Source organism: Homarus americanus, unplaced genomic scaffold (genome assembly GCF_018991925.1).
Source record: "Homarus americanus isolate GMGI-L3 unplaced genomic scaffold, GMGI_Hamer_2.0 scaffold4896, whole genome shotgun sequence".
Lineage (NCBI taxonomy): Eukaryota > Metazoa > Arthropoda > Malacostraca > Decapoda > Nephropidae > Homarus > Homarus americanus.
Genome location: NW_024749657.1, coordinates 4,037,062 through 4,056,538, shown reverse-complemented (window position 1 = coordinate 4,056,538; position 19,477 = coordinate 4,037,062). Strand labels below are relative to the sequence as shown.

The following is a 19,477-nucleotide window of genomic DNA, read 5'->3' as shown; positions in this document are numbered from 1 at the left end:
AATAATAATAATAATAATAACAATAGCAAAATATCGTCACACACACACACACACACACACACACACACACACACACACACACACAGGTAACAAAGGTCGTATAAAATCTCCCCTAAATCCCTACCTACCTGTTCGCCCACCTTTCCTCTCCCCTCCTCCAGGATGTTGGGATTCCGGGTGGGTATAAATCATGGGGGTGGAGGGGTTGTGAGGAACAGGGGGGCAGGGGGAGGGGCGTAAGGGACAAGGGGGCAGGGGGGGGGCAGGAACAAAGGGGAGGGAGGGGGGATAGGGGGCAAGGGGCAGTATATACACTAGTTTATGTGGGTTCAGTGAAGTGGTGGTAGTAAGGGGAAGGGACAAGGGATGGAGTAAGGGGCAGGGTAGGGGGTAAGGGGAAGGAGTAAGGGGGCAGGGAGAACAAGTGGTAAGGGACAGCATACAGTGATTATGTAAGGTAGAAAACACTTCACCTAACCGGACCAACACACACCTAACCTTGCCAACCATCGCCATCTTTATCACCCACGATTCTGTATCAAGTTTGGCGAATATTTGCGAGTTTTGGGCGGAATTGGCGAGAGAGAGAGAGAGAGAGATCCGGGAAGGAATGGTGGTAAGGGAACAGTGAAAGCGAAGTTGATGACATGAGAGGGGGAGCAGAAGGAAGAGGAGGAGGAGAAGGAAGAGGAGGAGGAGATGGAAGAGGAGGCGGCGGATGAGGTAGTGCAGGTGGTGGTGGTGGTGGTAGTGGTGGTAGTAGACAGAAAGGCGGTCATGAGAGAGAAAGTGAAAGTGGATGGAGCAGGAGCAAGCATCAGGGAAGGAGGGGGGATGGGTAAGAGATAAGGAGGAAGGGAAGAGGGGATGGTAAGAGGGAATAGAGGATGGAGGCAGGTAGACTGGGAGGGAGGAAGGGATGTACGCAGAAAATAGGGAGGGAGGGAGGGAGGGAGGGTAGGACAGGGGTTAAGGTTAGGGTGGGGAGGCGGACTGAGACATTTCCTTGGCCTAGTGGAGTGTTACCCTTGAAGATATGGAGGGGGAGGAGGAGAGGGAGGAGGGTTAGGAAGAGCGGGAGGAGGTGGTGGAGCAGGTTGCACTTATCATACCGATATTAACTTACCCAGCAGTACCTCTTCATACTGTGAGCACCACTTAAATATTAAAATTACAGGTGGTCCAAAATGAAGCCCTGAGATACGTCACAGGTGAAAGATACCCCTTCACCAGAACCACAGCCGAGATACATAAGAGACCTGTGAATAAAACCCATCAACCAGCAGCTGCACACCCTGGCCAGCAGTCTGGCAAACGATAGAACGATTAGAGCAAGAACTCTTTCAAAGACTCCCACCAGACAACGACAACAACCATACATGGTTCCCAAAAAGTTACCAAATCTCAAAAGGTCCATTACCACCCCCGATCTATACGGCCAGGCAATAGACTACCTCCCTAGACCAGCATCCGCCAGTAGGGTCGGCGGAATATGAAATAAGGCCCTTAAAACACCCAAATATGGGATAGGGTAGGATGTCTTGTGCCTGTGTCGACAGGCACTAGACAGCCAGTCAGCCTGAGGAGATGGTAAATGGAGGAGTAGATGGTAGATAGATAGAAAGATGGAAGTAGAACTGGAGGGAATTGAATGAAGGAGTAGGCGGAAGAATAATGAGAATCAAAACTAGAGGAGTAACACTGGAGGAGTCAGCGTGGGTTCGAAGTGAGGCGCTCTTGGTGAGCCTGATGGAGGTGGAGGAGGAGGGGGGTGTAGGGGGTACCGGAAGTGCAGGATGGTGAGGGCAGGTGAGGGTAAGTTAGGGCAGGTGAGGGTAGGTGAGGGCGGGTGAGGGGTGACTCAGGAAGGTCAGCAGCTACACGGGTTATGATTAGTCAGGGAAAGTTTGGCTCAGTGGGAGGTGTGTGGCGTGGGAGAGTGCTGGGCTTGGGTGATGACTAGTAAGTGACGTGTGGGCGTGGGTGATGACCAGTTAGTGGCGTGTGGGGGCTGCCAGGTGAAGTAGGGAGATTATAAAGGGTTTACAGAGGTATATTGGCGTGGGAGGACGTGGGAGGGCGTGTGAGAGCTCGGTCAAGGTGGACGGAGGAGCAGGCGGAAGTGTTAGAAAAATGTACCTCAACACACACACACACACGTTACGCACAGAGGCTCAAAACCAAAATCTTGGACCCCAAAAATTCGAGAGAGAGAGAGATAATTACTGTATCCTGGACCACTTGTAAGTTTATGTGTATGCATGTATGTGTATGCATGTGTGTGTGTGTGTGTGTGTGTGTGTGAGTCATGCACATCCTGACAGCCACACCACCACACTGTCACGATTCATTGTGATGTTGTCAAGATAACCTTCACGTCTCCTCTGTTATGTATGTAGTGGTGCTAATAGTGCGTCTCTAGCGCACACACACACACACACACACACACACACACACACACACACACACACACACTGGAGACGTTAGGATTATTTGAATGCTTAAATTTGGTATTACTAACAACAAGAGGATGAAGAAAAGAAGAAAAAAGAAGGAAGAGGAGGAGAAAGAAGAAGAAAGGGAAGAAAGGAAGAAGCAGAACGTAAGAAAAAGTATACAAACAATGTTGTACACAGACCGCGCTGGTATACAAACAGTGGTACACATGATACAAGAGAGCGTGGCGGTAGGGTAAATTAGCCAAACACTTGAGCGCCTTGTGTGATGATGGTGGGAGGTTAGGTTAGGTTAGATTGGGGTTAGGTTATTCCCAAGAACTTCTGGTGCGATAATAGTGGGAACATCCGGGTTACAGGGAAGGAAAGGTACAGCTTGTGAGAACTGCTAAATAAGTCTACAGGTATAAAAATAACTAAATAAAGTGACAAAATAAAGAAATACGTAAATAAATAAGTAAATAAGAAACTTGAGCCAAAGATGAGTATTAGGGGTCAGTATTCACATTAAGATTATGTAAATAATTTAGGTACGTATCTCCTGCCATTTTTTTCTCGTTGTGAAATGTTGGCAAGTGGATGAATCTCACCCCTCGCTATCATCCACACACAAATCCATGGAATATCAGATAATTACAATTGACGGATGATTGATGGAAATTAACAGTTTCATAACAGTGATTAAACCAAGACATAACAGCATCTTGACGGTGATTGGCCGTAAATGAGAGTAGCTTTACGATGATTGGTTAAGATGACACACGTAACATCATAGGCCTATACGTGACATCAAAGTTTTGGTAGCCAGTGCACACAACACCTGCTACCACACCTACAACCACACGCATTACACCACCACCACCAACAACATTACTACTACAACACTTAGCTGCTTGTAATAATGGTACAATCCACCTCATTTTCCACCACCATTACAGTAATTGCTGGCAACTTGTTTATCTTATGACCCAGTACATCTTGGAACAAATATATAAACAAATAAATAAACACATACATACATAAAAACATACATACATACATACATAGGCTGGAATGAGGGCTAGGCTGAAATGCAGGCAAGGCTAGAATGAGGGCTAGGCTGGAATGAGGGCTAGGCTGGAATGAGGGCTAGGGTAAAGGTTGGTCGTTTCCTCAATGAACAACAGTTGCGTGTAGAATGTTCAATTATAACAGTGAGACAAAAACTTGGAGGAATTTTGATGATGTGTAATGAGAGAGAGAGAGAGAGAGTACAACGAGAATGATAAACACTATGATAATGATAATAATGATGACGACAACGTTACAGGAGACCAGACAAGACAATATAAATGGAAATATCCTAATGAACCGTCTCACAAGCTGTCGTGTTTTGGTTCCATCCAGGTAGAAAAAACAGGTGATTTCTTTTTTAATAATTCGTGTTTTTCAAAGGTAAGGTTATTAATTTTATACCTGCATAACCCAGAGCCGTTCAGGAGCCAATCAGAAAACTTCATAATCTATGGCCAATCAGCTAATCAGAAAGCCTCATAATCCAGAGCCAATCAGAAATCCTCATAATCCAGAGCCAATCAGAAATCCTCATAATCCAGAGCCAATCAGAAATCCTCATAATCCAGAGCCAATCAGAAATCCTCATAATCCTCAGCCAATCAGAAATCTTCAGAACCCAGAACCAATCAGAAATCCTCATTATCTAGAGCCAATCAGAAAGCCTAATAACCCAGACCCATTCAGGAGAGCCAATCAGGTGTAAGTCTGGGAAGGTCCGTCTCAAGAAGAAATTATTCATTCAGTTCATAATTCAACTAATTTCAATTTATATAATACGTAAAAAAAATAAAGGAATAAAATATGATAAAAAATAAAATAAAGTTAAAAGTGAAAATAAGTGACTTGACTCGTATGATTATTATTATTAGTAGTAGTAGTAGAAGTAGTAGTAGTAGCAGTAGTAGTAGTCCCACCATTAGACTAGGTAGGTGTAGTCCGCCAGCCGCTGTTAGTAGTCAGTGAGTCGTGCTTTCAGTGTTAAGACCTGGTGACCGTGTCTTATGGTGGGCGGAGGTGTGTGTGCCGGGTGGGTGGGTGGATGGATGGGTGGATGGATTGATGGATAGATGGGATGGATGGATGGAGATGTGTGCTGAGTGAATGGATGGATAAATGGACAGATGGATGGGTGGATGGATGGATAAATAGATGGATAAACAAAAAGTAAAGGAAAAAATACTTAATTCGAGTCAAGAACCCCTCATCATGTCGTAAGTTAGTGAGTCAATGTAATAACTTAAATCACTTAACTAAACAACTTTCAAGAACCCATCACTGCGTCGTGAGTGAGTGGCAGATAGTTCCTCACGTCTCAAGAGGAGGAAAACAAACCTTACCTGAGATATTCTGAGAGTAATGGTTTTATACCTGAGTGAGAAAGACTGCGAGGCATTTCAAGGCTAACGTGGTGTAGTTCCGTGTGTGTGTGTGTGTGTGTGTGTGTGTGTGTGTGTGTTAGAGCATCAGCCCTCCAGTTTATCACCACCACAATGTACTTGAATCCCTCAGGCCATCACGCAGGGGTGAATAACTGTCTTCTGCGTACTGAACTAAACACACAATGTCCTGGAAATAGTTTGTAACATTCAACCTATCTGTCCTTGTGATCCTCTGCTCTGTAATCCTTTTTGTGTGTGTTACCACTCGCAAGACGAGTATGGGGTGCACAGTAAACTAGTTTTTGTCTACCACCACCACCATTTACCCTCCAGGCTACCACACTCCAACAAATCGTGAACCAAGGCATCTTTTTCATATAAACACCATTATAATATACAGGTACAAGATGACCTTACATAATTATATACACTAATACAGATTATTGTGTACTCCTGTTACCTGGAAACCACTGTACCTATGCTCCTACCTGTACCTATAACATTGACAAAATCATATGAAATTAATCGTTACCATTCTCTGTAACTCTCACGCGACAAGTATCAAGTCTGTTTTGGTCATGATATAAGTGTGTGATCCTGACCTTAAGGAGAGGCAGAGAGGCGGGCGTCCTTCACTGAACTGGTGTTAACAGGTATAGACTGCATATAATGGTGGTCATCGGTCAACCACTTGATGCATCGCACTCTTCACCTGCCCAAGACGAGGAACACCTGAGCATGTGTCTGAAGGTAAACTGTGCAGGTGTTGTTATATGTTTGTCTGTGTTTCTACCCTCTACTCTACTCCTCCCCCCCCCCCCACACGTTTGGTATTGTTAGTTACGTCACGGTGGTGTTATAGTTAAGCCAAGTTCATCAAGTCACTACTCGACCACGAGGTGTTTTATGTAACCTGTGAATAATGTGCAATTGTTCGAGCTCCACACACACACACAGTATAAAATAGGCATAACGTACATAATTACTTATATAATACAGGTTACAGATTTAGGTCAAAATTACAGGTGAAATCGACATACAGTTTACCTGTTTGTATACCTGTACTGTCTATGAACGCGATGAACTAATGTGAACTTGTATAGCGATTTAAACTGCATAAATACCTCTGTTCATCCATCTATCTATCTGTCTGTCTGTCTGTCTATCTATCTAGGGAGAGTGAGAGAAAAGGAGGAAGCGAGAGGTATGGTTGGGTGAGGGTCAGGTTTCATTTAAGTCCCCTCAAGGAGTGTGGGAGGTAGAAGAAGGGTGTATGGTGGTGGGTTAAAGACGATCTCTCACCCACCCACCACCACCCACCCCACCCACTACCCAAATGGTACACACCCTCACAATTACACTCCCAATAAGTCACATCTCCACCCCTTAACTACACACACACACACACACACGCCTTTATTGTCAATTTGTCACCATTCAATCTTATAAAACCTGTCTCCCGAAACTCATCTAAAGGTCTAAGCTAACACTGTGTAGAACTCCCTGCCACACTGTTTTCCCCCCTAAAACTTCCAACTTTTTCCCCAACTTCTAATTTTCCCCCCTATAACTTCCAACTTTTCCCCTATACACTTACACTTGTTGATTATCATATTTTCTTTATGTTAATATTTCTATACTTAGTGTTTATTTATTATTGTTTATTATGTTTGCCTTACACTGTTATTTCCCTTTTTCTCTATGATGGCAGAAGGAGAGTTTTAATATATATTGTACACAGGTAAATAACGATATAATTAACTACACACAGGTAAATAACGATATAATTAGGTATACACAGGTAAATAACTATATAATTAACTACACAGGTAAATAACAATCTAATTAAGTACACACAGGTAAATAACAATCTAATTAAGTACACACAGGTAAATAACAATCTAATTAATTTTTCGTATAGGTTAGGTTAGGTTCGTGATGGTTTTGGAGGAAGAGGTGATGGTGAAGGAGGCGGTGGTGGAGATCGAGATGGTGGTGATGGTGTTGGAGGAGGAGATGGAGGTGGTGTTGGAAGAGGTGATGGAGACGGAGATGGTGTTGGAGGAGGAGATGGAGATGGTGTTGGAGGTGGTGGTGGTGGTGGAGATAGTGTTGGAGGAGGAGGCAGGTAGGCTAAGGTGAGGGCGGTAGGTAATAAAACATGTAGAGGTACAGCCAGCAACACTCTCAAGCGGTGCAGACTAACATCCCTCCACCTCCCGCTAACACCTACACCTTCCTCCTCCAACACCACCAACTCCTCCTCCAACACCTCTTTCACCATCTCCACCACCACTAACTCCTTCCCCTCCAACACCATCACTAACTCCACTACCTAGCGAGGTCATCCTAAAACTATATCTTGCGCCTGTGAGACTTCACTTGGATTACGCAGTTCAGTTCTGGTCACCGTACTACAGATTGGATATAGAATCCCTAGAAAGAATTCAGAGGAGAATGACAAGACTAATCCCGGGCATTAAGAACCTCGAGCACAGAGACAGGTTGAAGTATCTTAATTTGCACTCCCTCGAGAGACGTAGAGCGAGGGGCGACCTGATAGAGGTGTATAAATGGAAGTCAGGGCTAAACAAAGGGGACATTACAAAGGTACTCAAACTATCCAACTAGAGCGAACTCGTAACAATGTTTTTAAATAAGCCAAATTTAGATTTAGGCGCGAAATCGGTAAACATTGGTTTGGAAATAGAGTAGTGGATGAATGGAACAAGTCACCAAACATCATCATTAACTCGAATTCGCTGGGTAGCTTCAAACATAAGTTGGATGGATATATGAGCGATAGGGGTTGGGTGTAAATGGGACTGCCCAGTATGGGCCAATAGACCCGCTGCAGTTTCCTCCATTCTTTTGTTCCCACCACCAGGATCACCAACAACAACACCGCCAACACTATTAAACAAACAAATATAAAAATACATAAATACAACCATACACACACACGTACAGACACACACCCACACACGTACAGACATACACCCACACATAACACAACACCCTACCACACACAGTACCGTAACATAGCTGTGATCATGACCCTCACCAGTATTGTGTCAAGGTCTCTCCACTGCCTCCCTCCCTACTTCCCCCTCCCCCCGTCCTTCTTAACAATCTTGCCCTGCTCTTGTTATTGAATTTTTATTATTATATCATATTTAATTAAGAATATTTATATCTATCTATCTCACCCACTATAAGTAGACTCACACGGAGGAATAAAGGGAATCGGCCAGCCAAGTAATGACGTCACATGTCAACAAACTCTGTGATTGGTTAGGTTAGGTGTGATGCTACTACTACATAATGGCCGACTTCCCTCATTTATTCCTCTGGCCAGTCCCGCATATACCCACCGCCAGTTGTGACGTCATTCGGTAACCTTCAGCGACATTGTGTTACAGATATTATTAAAAGTCTGAAACGATATCTATATATATATGGTGTTCCGGGAAAAATGGCTCTGTCTCCCTGCCTGTCTTCTCCTTCCCTCCCTGCCTGTTTGCTCCCTGCCTTCCTTCCTCCCTCCCTATCTGCTCCCTGCCTGCTCCCTGAGACACTGTAAATTGGGGAAGGAGGGAGGGAGGGCACCCTATACATATGTGGGTTAAGTTCACAAAATGGCGGCTAGTATGAACGGCTCAGAAGGTATCATAGAAGACATTAATTATGGCGTCAACATGAACACATCAAGGACACATTTGAAGCTATATGTCACCTAATCTAACCTAACCTAACCTATCCTTCAGTAGTCTAACCTAATCCTAACCTAACTTAACCAAATCCTAACCTAACTTAACCTCACCTAACTTAACCAAATCCTAACCTAACCTCAACCTAACCTTACCTTCAGTACTGTACAGTAGTCTCACCTAATCTAAGTGCCCCGTGACTCAGCAACAGGTGGCACCATGATCGTGTGATGGTAGCAAGTGTTGGCAGGACGAGCGGTAGTAGCAAGTGTTGGCAGGACGTGTGATGGTAGCAAGTGTTGGCAGGACGTGTGATGGTAGCAAGTGTTGGCAGGACGAGTGGTAGTGGCAAGTGTTGGCAGGACGTGTGATGGTAGCAAGTGTTGGCAGGACGTGTGATGGTAGCAAGTGTTGGCAGGACGAGCAAGTGTTGGCAGGACGTGCGATGGAGCAAGTGTTAGTGCGTTGAGTGGTGCGTTGGTGACGTGATGCAGCAAGTGCTGGCAGGACGTGATGCAGTAGCAAGTGCTGGCAGGACGTGATGGCAGTGCGTTGGCAGGACGTGATGGTAGCAAGCGTTGGCAGGACGTGGGTAGTAGCAAAAGTTGCAGGACGTGTGATGGTAGCAAGTGTTACAGGACATGGTGGTAGCAAGTGTTGGCAATGACCTTCCACCCTCTATAACCCTGAACTTGATGGCTACGAGGCACGTTCATAGTGTGTGTTTGTCTGTCCCCTGCTGAACACACACACACACACACACACACACACACACACACACACACACACACACACACACACACACACACACACACATAACCCCACCACACACACACACACACACACACACACACACACACACACATAACCCACCAACACAAGACTGATAGACACTGTACACGACAAATAGACATATAGACAAAGGGTAATAGATAGATAGATAAAGACAAACGCTGATAGATAGATAGATATATAAAGACAAACGCTGATAGGTAGATAGATAAATAAGGATAAACGGTGATAGATAGAGAGACTGCAACCGCCTCTTATGCCTCAGGGGAGAATAATGGCCGCGTTTTTTCATCACTTGTAAGCTAACTCGTCACGATAAAGATGACAGATATACCAATGTGTGTGTGCGTGTGTGTGTTGCCACTCACATAAGCTAAGCCGCCTTCACGGTCTGTGTCGCTACCCACAACCTCTCTTAATTATAACCAGATGTGCTCTCTCTCTCTCTCTCTCTCTCTCTCTCTCTCTCTCTCTCTCTTGCTAGATATATACCATAGATACATTGTGTACATATAGAGATGTAGATATTACATAACCAATGGCTGTTAAACGGTGATGATGATGATGATGACAGCGAGGAATTCTATAACCTTGTGTTAACTGAATGTTGTAAGCAAGTGTTATTGTCACCATCACAACAACAACGGGGTAAAACTGTATCTGTATCGTCATTTTGTAACCCAGAGATTACAGCATCTGGGAAGTACTGTATCAAGATATTCATTGATATTAAATTTACAATACTATCTATTGAACCGACCTTACAAAACTACAGTAAAACTCGTAACCTATCCTAACCTAACGAACTAACTACAGCAAAATTTGTAGCCTAACCAAATCTAACCTATCAATAACCTAACTAATTAAAAAGTTATTAACCTCGGTGATCTATTTAATGCAAGTCAAATTATAAAACAAAATTAAATATAGTTATGTTAATAAAAACAATAACACGAGTCACTCATAGAATACAGAAAACGAATCACTTAGAAAACGCAGACCGAATCACTTAGAAAACGGAGAACGAATCAAAGAACAGCGTGGAAGAGAAAAGAATTAGAAAGCGACAGAAGGAGGAGAATAAACAGAGGAAGAAGAAAGTGGAAACAAAGAGCGTTGATAAAAACTTGAGATTACATCAGGTGGGTCACTAACAGTACTGTTAACGGTAAGGGGAAATACTGTGCTGGGATGTGTACTGTTAACGGTGAAGGGAAATACTGTGCTGGGATGTGTACTGTTAACGGTGAAGGGAAATACTGGACTGGGATGTGTACTGTTAACGGTGAAGAAAGTACTCGGCTGGGATGTGTAGTTAACGGTGAAGGGAAATACTGGACTGGGATGTGTACTGTTAACGGTGAGGGGAAATACTGTGCTGGGATGTGTACTATTAACGGTGAAGGGAAATACTGGACTGGGATATGTACTGTTAACGGTGAAGGGAAATACTGGACTGGGATGTGTACTGTTAACGGTGAAGAAAGTACTCGGCTGGGATGTGCAGTTAACGGTGAAGGGAAATACTGTGCTGGGATGTATACTGTTATTACTAATACTACAACCATCCACCACTACCACAATCCTCCGCCACTATTATAACCATCTACCACAACTATTCACAAACCTCACTACAACCATCATCCACCACCCACAACCACAACTACCATACTACTTCCCCACAACCTACACACTGATAACGACTTCTGGCTGGTAATTCCCTCCCCCAACCACACACCCCCCCAAGCGACCCCCCCCCTTTCCTCCCTGACGTAAATACCAGCTGATAGAGAGGGAGGGAACGTAACCACACGCACACACACACACTTTCTAACTCACTCACACACTCAGACACACAACTTAACACACACACACACACACACACACTTCCTAACTCATTCACACACTCAGACACACACACACACACACCCGCATCATGTGCTCCCAGGATATGAGTACCACAGTGTAATGCACCATCCCAGTTCCTCTTCCTCCCATTCCACCTTCTCTTCCTCTTCCTCCTTCATCATCTTCCCACCCTCTCTATCCCTTATGACCATATACCCATTCCATCTGTTCCTAATCAACCATCTCCCCTCCTACTCTCCATCATGTTATCCCAATTCCTCTTTCTTAACTACAATTCTTCCACCTCCACTCCATCCACTCCACCCACCCTCTAATCTTCTTCCCCCTCTCCACCAACCCACTCACTCCCTCCCTCTCCATCCACTCCCTCCCTCCCCACCCACTCACTCCTTATCGAGAGACGTTCACCACTTCTGACAGGCTGTAGAACCTGGGGGAGGGGGAGGGGGGCAGTGGGAGGAGATTATAAGGGTGACGTCAGTGGCACTAGAATGGCTCTCTGTCTCTCTCTCTCTCTCTCACCTTTCTTCCCAACAGGTGATCACACACACGTCACTACCACCCCCCCCCCCCAAGTTTGTTTACACTCGCCTTACAGATGATAACAACAAACAACATTTATCCCACCCAAGCACACAGCTGACACTACACCACACCACCACTTGTTTACTAGCGACTCAATGGAAATACACAGTTAACATCTTCCTCGGTTATATTACCTTACTGTTTACCATTGTTTACATACTTGCAACCGTTTATGTGTGGTTTGTATATTTTCACCGCTTGTGTTTTGTTTGTACACCTGCATTGTATAATTTGGTAATATGAATCAATGTAATCTATCTATCTAAAACAAACATTAACATTCACTCTCTAGTTTCTTACAATACTCAAATATTTCAACATCATTAATATCTTACTAAACAATAAACATTTAAATAAACCAATAATCCGGTAATTTTTCTACTTACATTCCAGCCATTTTTCATATTTCAGCCACCGAGGAAGTTAAAAGGTTAATTCTTATTTTAACACAACGCGTCTACCATCATCTAAAGTTAAGAGCAAACTAACAAAATTAAATTCACTGCATTACGTGACAACTGAGTAAAGTTTATCGTCAGGATGTGTTGGTGCGCATTATAGTACGCGTCTCTTTATCTCGATGCGTTTCCGGTGTAAGTTAAGAGATGGTCGCCGACATTACCGCGTTGCTTGGTTCATTATCAGTCAACGCATGGTTCATTGTCAGTCAACGCATGGTTCATTGTCAGTCAACGCATGGTTCATTATCAGTCAACGCATGGTTCATTATCAGTCAACGCATGGTTCATTGTCAGTCAACGCATGGTTCATTGTCAGTCAACGCATGGTTCATTGTCAGTCAACGCATGGTTCATTATCAGTCAACGCATGGTACATTCTGTCACTACACGAGCAACATTGAGACAGTACACCTAACCAAACCGAACCAAAATCAACACACTAGTTCATTGGAATCTCGTTCACCGGAGGCCATACCTGATGTGTGTTGGCGAGTATCCATCTCACCCCTCCCCCACATCTCCTACACACCTCGTCCCCCTCCCTCACATCTCCACCCCTAACCATACACCTCCCCTTCTCCCCACCACCTCCCCAACTCTCTCTAGCCAGCGTTCTGTTAACACTTTCTCCACCCAACCACTACCACCAACTAACATTTCACTTATTAACCCAAGCGACTCAAAACACGTCTATATAATTTAACCAATACGTTAAATAGAAAATGATCTTTAGTGTTGTTTAGAAAGAAGAGAGAAAGTTATTGACTCAAGGCCGTTGGAGTGAGTCAATGAGTAGTTCCGTTATGCTCGGACTTTCACTCACACACACACACACCTCCTGTTACAGCTGTAGGACTGCCGACATAAGGTTCGTATCACCTGAAGAATAGCCACCCCGCCCTCAGCTTATTTCACTTGATGATTAAACGGTTCTAGGACAATTTAACTAACCTAACCTAACCTAACAAAACCTAACTTAACTAAACCTAACCTAACCTGACCTAACCATGGCTTCATAGTCTCCATAGTAAACACAATATTATATAAATTTAATAAATAAAACACAGTCATGAATTTCCCCATGACGAAATGTCCGGTTGGCGAAATATCCGCCCACCTGATTAATTAAACACTCTAACGCTCTCTGGGGGGGTAGGTGAGGGGGTTAGGGGGTAAGGGGGAGGGTTAGGGGGATAGTGTTAGCTTAGAGTTAGGATAGGGTACGATTGGGCTGGGTTAGGTAAGGTTAAGTAGTAATAATGTTAGTACGCTTGGGTGACCTGTGTGTGTGTGTGTGGCAATCCCGTCATGTTTACACTTTCCCTCCCTGGCTACTACTACTACTACTACTACTACCACTACTACTACTGTATACTACGTCATAGCTCAGGTAGGTGGGTAGGTCCGTATCTTACCTGTCCTAAACATCTAATTAGCCTCAAACAGGTGTTACTGAATGAGTATTAAGTTATGATTTTTTTAACTATCAAATATTAATGGTAGTTATTCTTGTTACTGATTCAGACACTCACTCAAGCAGTCACTCATATGCTCACCCAAACACTCACTCAAACACACACCCACTCACTCAAACACTCTTTCATACATACACTGCATACACTCGCTCAAGCACTAAATCATTCCCTCAATCTCACTCACACACTCGCTTAAACACTTACGTATCCAAACAAACACTCACCTAAACACACACACACACACACACGACAGAAATATCCCCACCCCACAACCACCTGACTCTTCCAACTTCAGAAATAATGGCATTCTCAGAACACACCAGGCACTCACCTGCTCTTCAAAACGACGGTGGACTTAATAAAAAAAATAATAAAAGGTTCCATGACACACATTCAAACTTTCCTGAACTTTCCAAGATGAAAGTTATAAAGCGGAGATAATGATAACTCTTCATATATATATACACCCCGTGACTCTTCCCTCCCCTATACTCTTAATTATACTATTCAGGTCACCTCAAGCTCTCCCTAGTTATATCTAGGTGGAGGCGGGGAAATCAAATATGGCGGGCGATGACGTTATGAGCTCTGACGTCGGTGATTGGTTGGCTGGCGGGGAAATCAAATATGGCGGGCGATGACGTTATGAGCTCTGACGTCGGTGATTGGTTGGCTGGCCGGATATGGGTGATAATGTCAACACCAGGATAAAAGTTTGAGGATAGATTGAATTAAATGGTCTAGATAATATATTCTAAAATGTCATTGAAAATAGGAACGTCCCTCGATAATACGTACTCTCCTCTCCGTATAGTCCGTTAAATAGAGGCTTCATATATAAGTCCCTCCATATAACAAATTCTCCTCTTCGTATAGTCCGTTAAATAGAGGCTTCATATATAACAGTCCCTCCATATAACGGATTCTCCTCTCCGTATAGTCCGTTAAATAGAGGCTTCATATATAACAGTCCCTCCATATAACGGATTCTCCTCTCCGTATAGTCCGTTAAATAGAGGCTTCATATATAACAGTCCCTCGATATAACGACTCTCCTCCGTATAGTCCGTTAAATAGAGGCTTCATACATAACAGTCCCTCGATATAACGGACTCTCCTCTCCGTATAGTCCGTTAAATAGAGGCTTCATATATGAGTCCCTCGATATAACGGACTCTCCTCTCCGTATAGACCGTTAAATACAGGCTTCATACATAACAGTCCCTCGATATAACGAACTCTCCTCTCCGTATAGTCCGTTAAATAGAGGCTTCATATACGAGTCCCTCGATATAACGGACTCTCCTCGCCGTATAGACCGTTAAATACAGGCTTCATACATAACAGTCCCTCGATATAACGGACTCTCCTCTCCGTATAGTCCGTTAAACAGAGGGTCAATAACTGCAGAGAGACGTCACCTGCCACCCACGACACCCTCATTAACGCCTCGTCTTGGGAAAGCTTCTGGTGACTCAACGTTTGTGTGTGTGTGTGTGTGTGTGTGTGTGTGTGTGTGTGTGTGTAATCATCAAGTACACACACTCTTTCTCCATAATGTGTATCACTGCACACACACACGTCACTATGATCCGGGATATTTCATCACCTGAAGATTAACTTAACCTAACCTAACCTAAAGCTACCTGGGTTGGGTTAGAATGGGGTGGATTAGGATGGTTGGATTAAGCTAAATTGGATTGGATTAGGTTGGCATTAGGGTGATTAATTTTCCGGGAAACTCGAAATTTTGAAACAGCTATACACTCTTCACCCCCAGTAGTAGTTGTAGTAGTAGTAGTAGTAGTAGTAGTAGTAGTAGTAGTAGAATGCCGCATAGATCTGCGGCTCAACTAATTCAACACAGATAGGATAGCTACTTATGTATTAGGATATTTAATATTAAGGTAATAAAATGGCGGCGAAGGTGTGGCTATTGGGGGAGGCTGAGGCCACGTAAAAAAAAAGTAGTAGTAGTAGTAGTAGTAGTAGTAGTAGTGGTGGTGGTGGTGGTGACACAATGTATAGAAGATGTACTAACACTGGTTTTATGTGCGTGCGTGTGTGTGCGTGTGCCGATTTTACAACACTCCCTGGGAAGCTGATACTCCGCCATGGGATATAAATAAAATAATGGATAACACACACACACACACACACACACAAGGTGAACCTAAATGCACATGAGATGAAACAAGTGTGAAAATGAGGAAGTGTGTCAACAAATAAGCGTTAGTAATAGACGGTACCGATAACCGAGGGAAGAACGACACAGTAACACAACCATCAACAGAAGTGAAGGACGGTAGAAGGTAAATTGAACGAGGAGTGAAAAGGAAAGTACCGTAATATTGAATGAGGTCTGTATGAGTGAGCGGCGGAAGTGGATGATGTAAATAGTCAGCGTAAAAGTGTGTTTGTGGTAACTCATCCATCCATACAGACGGACGGACGGACGGACGGACGGACAGACAGACGAGTAATCTTATCTCTCTTCCTCTTGATAAGACCATGAAGTGGTGGTCCTCTCTCTCTCTCTCTCTCGTTTACATATATTTACCTGCTAATCCTTTCCCATCTACCTTTCTGCATCTATCTACCATTCCTATATATATATCTATCCATTCCTCTATCTAGCCATCTATCTAGCCCTGCCTGAGGTACACACGGATAGACCATTTTTCATCTTACGTGTGTTATTTAAGTCTCGCGTCAGTGCACCTGTTGTGATACACCTGTTGTTGTTTAAAATCCACACCACACCATGAGTTGCCACACCACACCACACCACACCACCATACCTCCCCACATTAACTGGCAGTGATAGATATTAGGTAAAATCGTCAGACTAAGTGTACATTGATTCAGCATATATGTAAACAATGCAGGTATACAGTTCAACATGTACATAGACAATCCAGGTATATAATGTACATAGACCGTATACAATGTACCTAAAGCGACAGTATGTAACTACAGTAATGTCCTGTCTGCTGTAACCTTAATACAGTCTAGTTAATAGAGTAAACTATAACTGTGTATATTATCTTAAGAGAAAACTCGCCCGGCTTGGATTAACATTTCAATCATTTGGTTTAATACTGCGGATCACCTGAAGATTAGCCCTCCAGCTAATTTTACCTGATGGTTGAACACACCTAATGTTAACCTAACCTAACTCCTCCAGGTAACATAAGGGTGAAATAAAATGAGGGTGGGGGGGGGGAGGGGGGAGGTAATCTTCGGGTGAACCAATAAAGTTATGCAAGACTTATGGTCACACTGGACAGATTTTGCTTTCAGTGAACATTACTCAGCACTGAATAGCCTCGAGGTAAACATTGGCATCATGAGTTCAACAAGAAGACAGAGATGGTGACTTGTTCGTGGGAGCCGTACTTCACATGGGAAATACACAGATAAACCCGTTATTGGAAAGCGGCAGATACGGTATACAAGTGACCGCTTTTATTAGTGGCGCCGAAACTCACGATGAGATTGGCACAAATGAACGGTCACGATGGGCGATTTTTACCTTGGTTGCCGACAACATGCGGTCGACAACTCTCAAGGGGAGCGAGACTAAACGACGCCAGTGGTCACGTCCAGTAATTAAAGAGAAGGAGGAAGCTTAAAGGCGCGTGAAGAATCTCTCATGCCTTCAGCGATTACCGACAGTGATGCAGTGATTCTCCAAGAGTGATTCAGGAGGTTTTGTGGCCTTAACGAGGAAAGAAGGCAGCGAGGCGTGACACCGACCCACAGCCCTACACTGCCGTTGGGGTGCTCCCAATACGTGAGTGAATGCAGTGTGGTTGTCGTGCCCTGTGAGGATGAATGAGTAGGCAATCACTCAGCACACACACACACACACACCGTTCCTCCACCCAGCCTGACGTAACACACCAATAACCCCAACCAGAAGTTACCAGCATAGTTACATAATATAAACTAGACTCCTATTATAAGGGCAAGATATACCCCGTGGTGATGAGTGGTGACAAGACCTGCCAGAGTGAAGCGGCGGGACACAAACAAGACTCAATGGCCTTGTGTGTGTGTACTATGTCTCACTAACATTACCTTAACTCCCATAAAAAAATAAGAAAGTTTTAAGGTTCACAAATAACATACATTGTCGTATTCACCTTCATTACCTCCCGCCCAGAAGCAACAGCAAACCCGTTTTCCAAATGCAGTTGAAACCAGTAATAAAAAAAACACTGCGGAAACTTTGCAAAACTTTTCCGTTAAATCAAGCGTTACTTCGTACAGTACACTGCACTATACACATATAAATACTCTAGCCAATACCTATAGTAAACCCAACATTAGAGAATATGACTTAAGCGAAGAGTAACAAACACACAACACAGAAAATAACAATATGATTGGTATCCACGAGAGAATGGCTACAAGAGAGGTGTACGGTACCTTGTGTGTCCTCCCGCTGCTCGCACCACACTGCTCCTCCTCCCAGCTAAGTCGCCGCACCTCACCTCACCTCACCCGCTGCCTGGTAGTGAGAGTCAGTCAGCCACCATCACCCTGGCTCTCGGGTCCTTCTCATCTGTCTTGGGGTCGTTTATTATTCTTGAAGAAACTAGTTCCCTCGAGTCATCCTGCTTGTTGCTGCCAGTTACTGCAGTCAGCTCGTTACTGAAAAAAATATCTTGTCACTATGTTGGGATCACCTGAAGATTACGCACCCCAGCTTCTTTCACCTAATGATTTAACACCCTAACGTTAACCTAACGTAGCTTAACCTAACGCTAACCTAACTTAATTAAATTTAATCCTTTAGAGGGCAGCAACACATAGTATTTTATTTTGGTTAATGCCAAACGATTATATTCAGCTGAGAGAACACGCCCCCCTACTGTAAAGGTTAACCAAACTTAAGCTAGCCCAACCTAATCCCTCCAGGTAACGTCAGGGGGTTAAATCATCACGTAAAATAAAGAGGGTGTCTAATCTTCAGGTGATCCTATATAGTGTTAAAACTCTCCACTCCTCATAACACAGAAATGAATAACTGCAATAAAGATAAATTGTAAGAAGAGAATAATGGTCAAAATGAGAACGGTGGTGGGAGAGGAAGATGGAGAGGATAAGTGTAAGAGTGGAGGAATGGTAAGTAAATTAGACACGAGTAAGGGTGGCGTAGGAGGGGGTTTGTTTACATCGAGGCAGAGCGACGAAGATTACATCCTGGTGGTGGTATCTCGCTTATTCTTCCCCCCAGGACACAAGTTACCCCACACAATTTATCATTTACAACTATACCTGTCCTCTTATAAACACCAAGACAATTTAACATTATAAACTACACCTAACATAATTTAACTCGGGAAATTTAACAAGAGGGTTAAACTACATTAGTACCAGGTAGATTGTAATGTAATCTGTATCTCACTCCTGTTGTCTCGGTATGGTTGTCAAAATCCTTCGTCTGTTGTGTCATATTGTTTAGTACAAAATGGTAACGAGACTTTCTGGAGTGAGTAACATAGTATGGTTAGGTGTGGCTGTTACCATGACAACCATCCTTCCTATTAACTAGAGCTGTTGCCATGACAACCATCCTTCCTATTAACTAGAAATGTTGCCATGACAACCATCCTTCCTATTAACGAGAGCTGTTGCCGTGACAACCATCCTTCCTATTAACTAGAGCTGTTGCCATGACAACCA

The 19,477-nt window shown here is 43.7% G+C and overlaps 1 protein-coding gene across 3 annotated transcripts in view; it reads right to left on the bottom strand.

The window, feature by feature from the left end:
• LOC121853427 (carboxypeptidase B-like) overlaps window positions 1-18,295 on the bottom strand; it is a 31,091-nt gene extending 12,796 nt beyond the window's left edge. The window contains exon 1 of one of the 3 annotated variants that reach the window (XM_042347534.1): window positions 18,218-18,295. Coding sequence is in view for 1 of the 3 variants with exons in the window: in XM_042347533.1 (XP_042203467.1) it covers window positions 12,234-12,251 (18 nt within the window). In the remaining 2 variants the exon portion in view is untranslated. Of the gene's footprint in view, window positions 1-5,493; window positions 5,519-12,233; window positions 12,356-18,217 lie in introns of those variants that run through there. The other 2 variants (XM_042347533.1, XM_042347535.1) reach the window with 2 other exon arrangements.
• Between the last annotated feature and the right edge of the window lie 1,182 nt (window positions 18,296-19,477).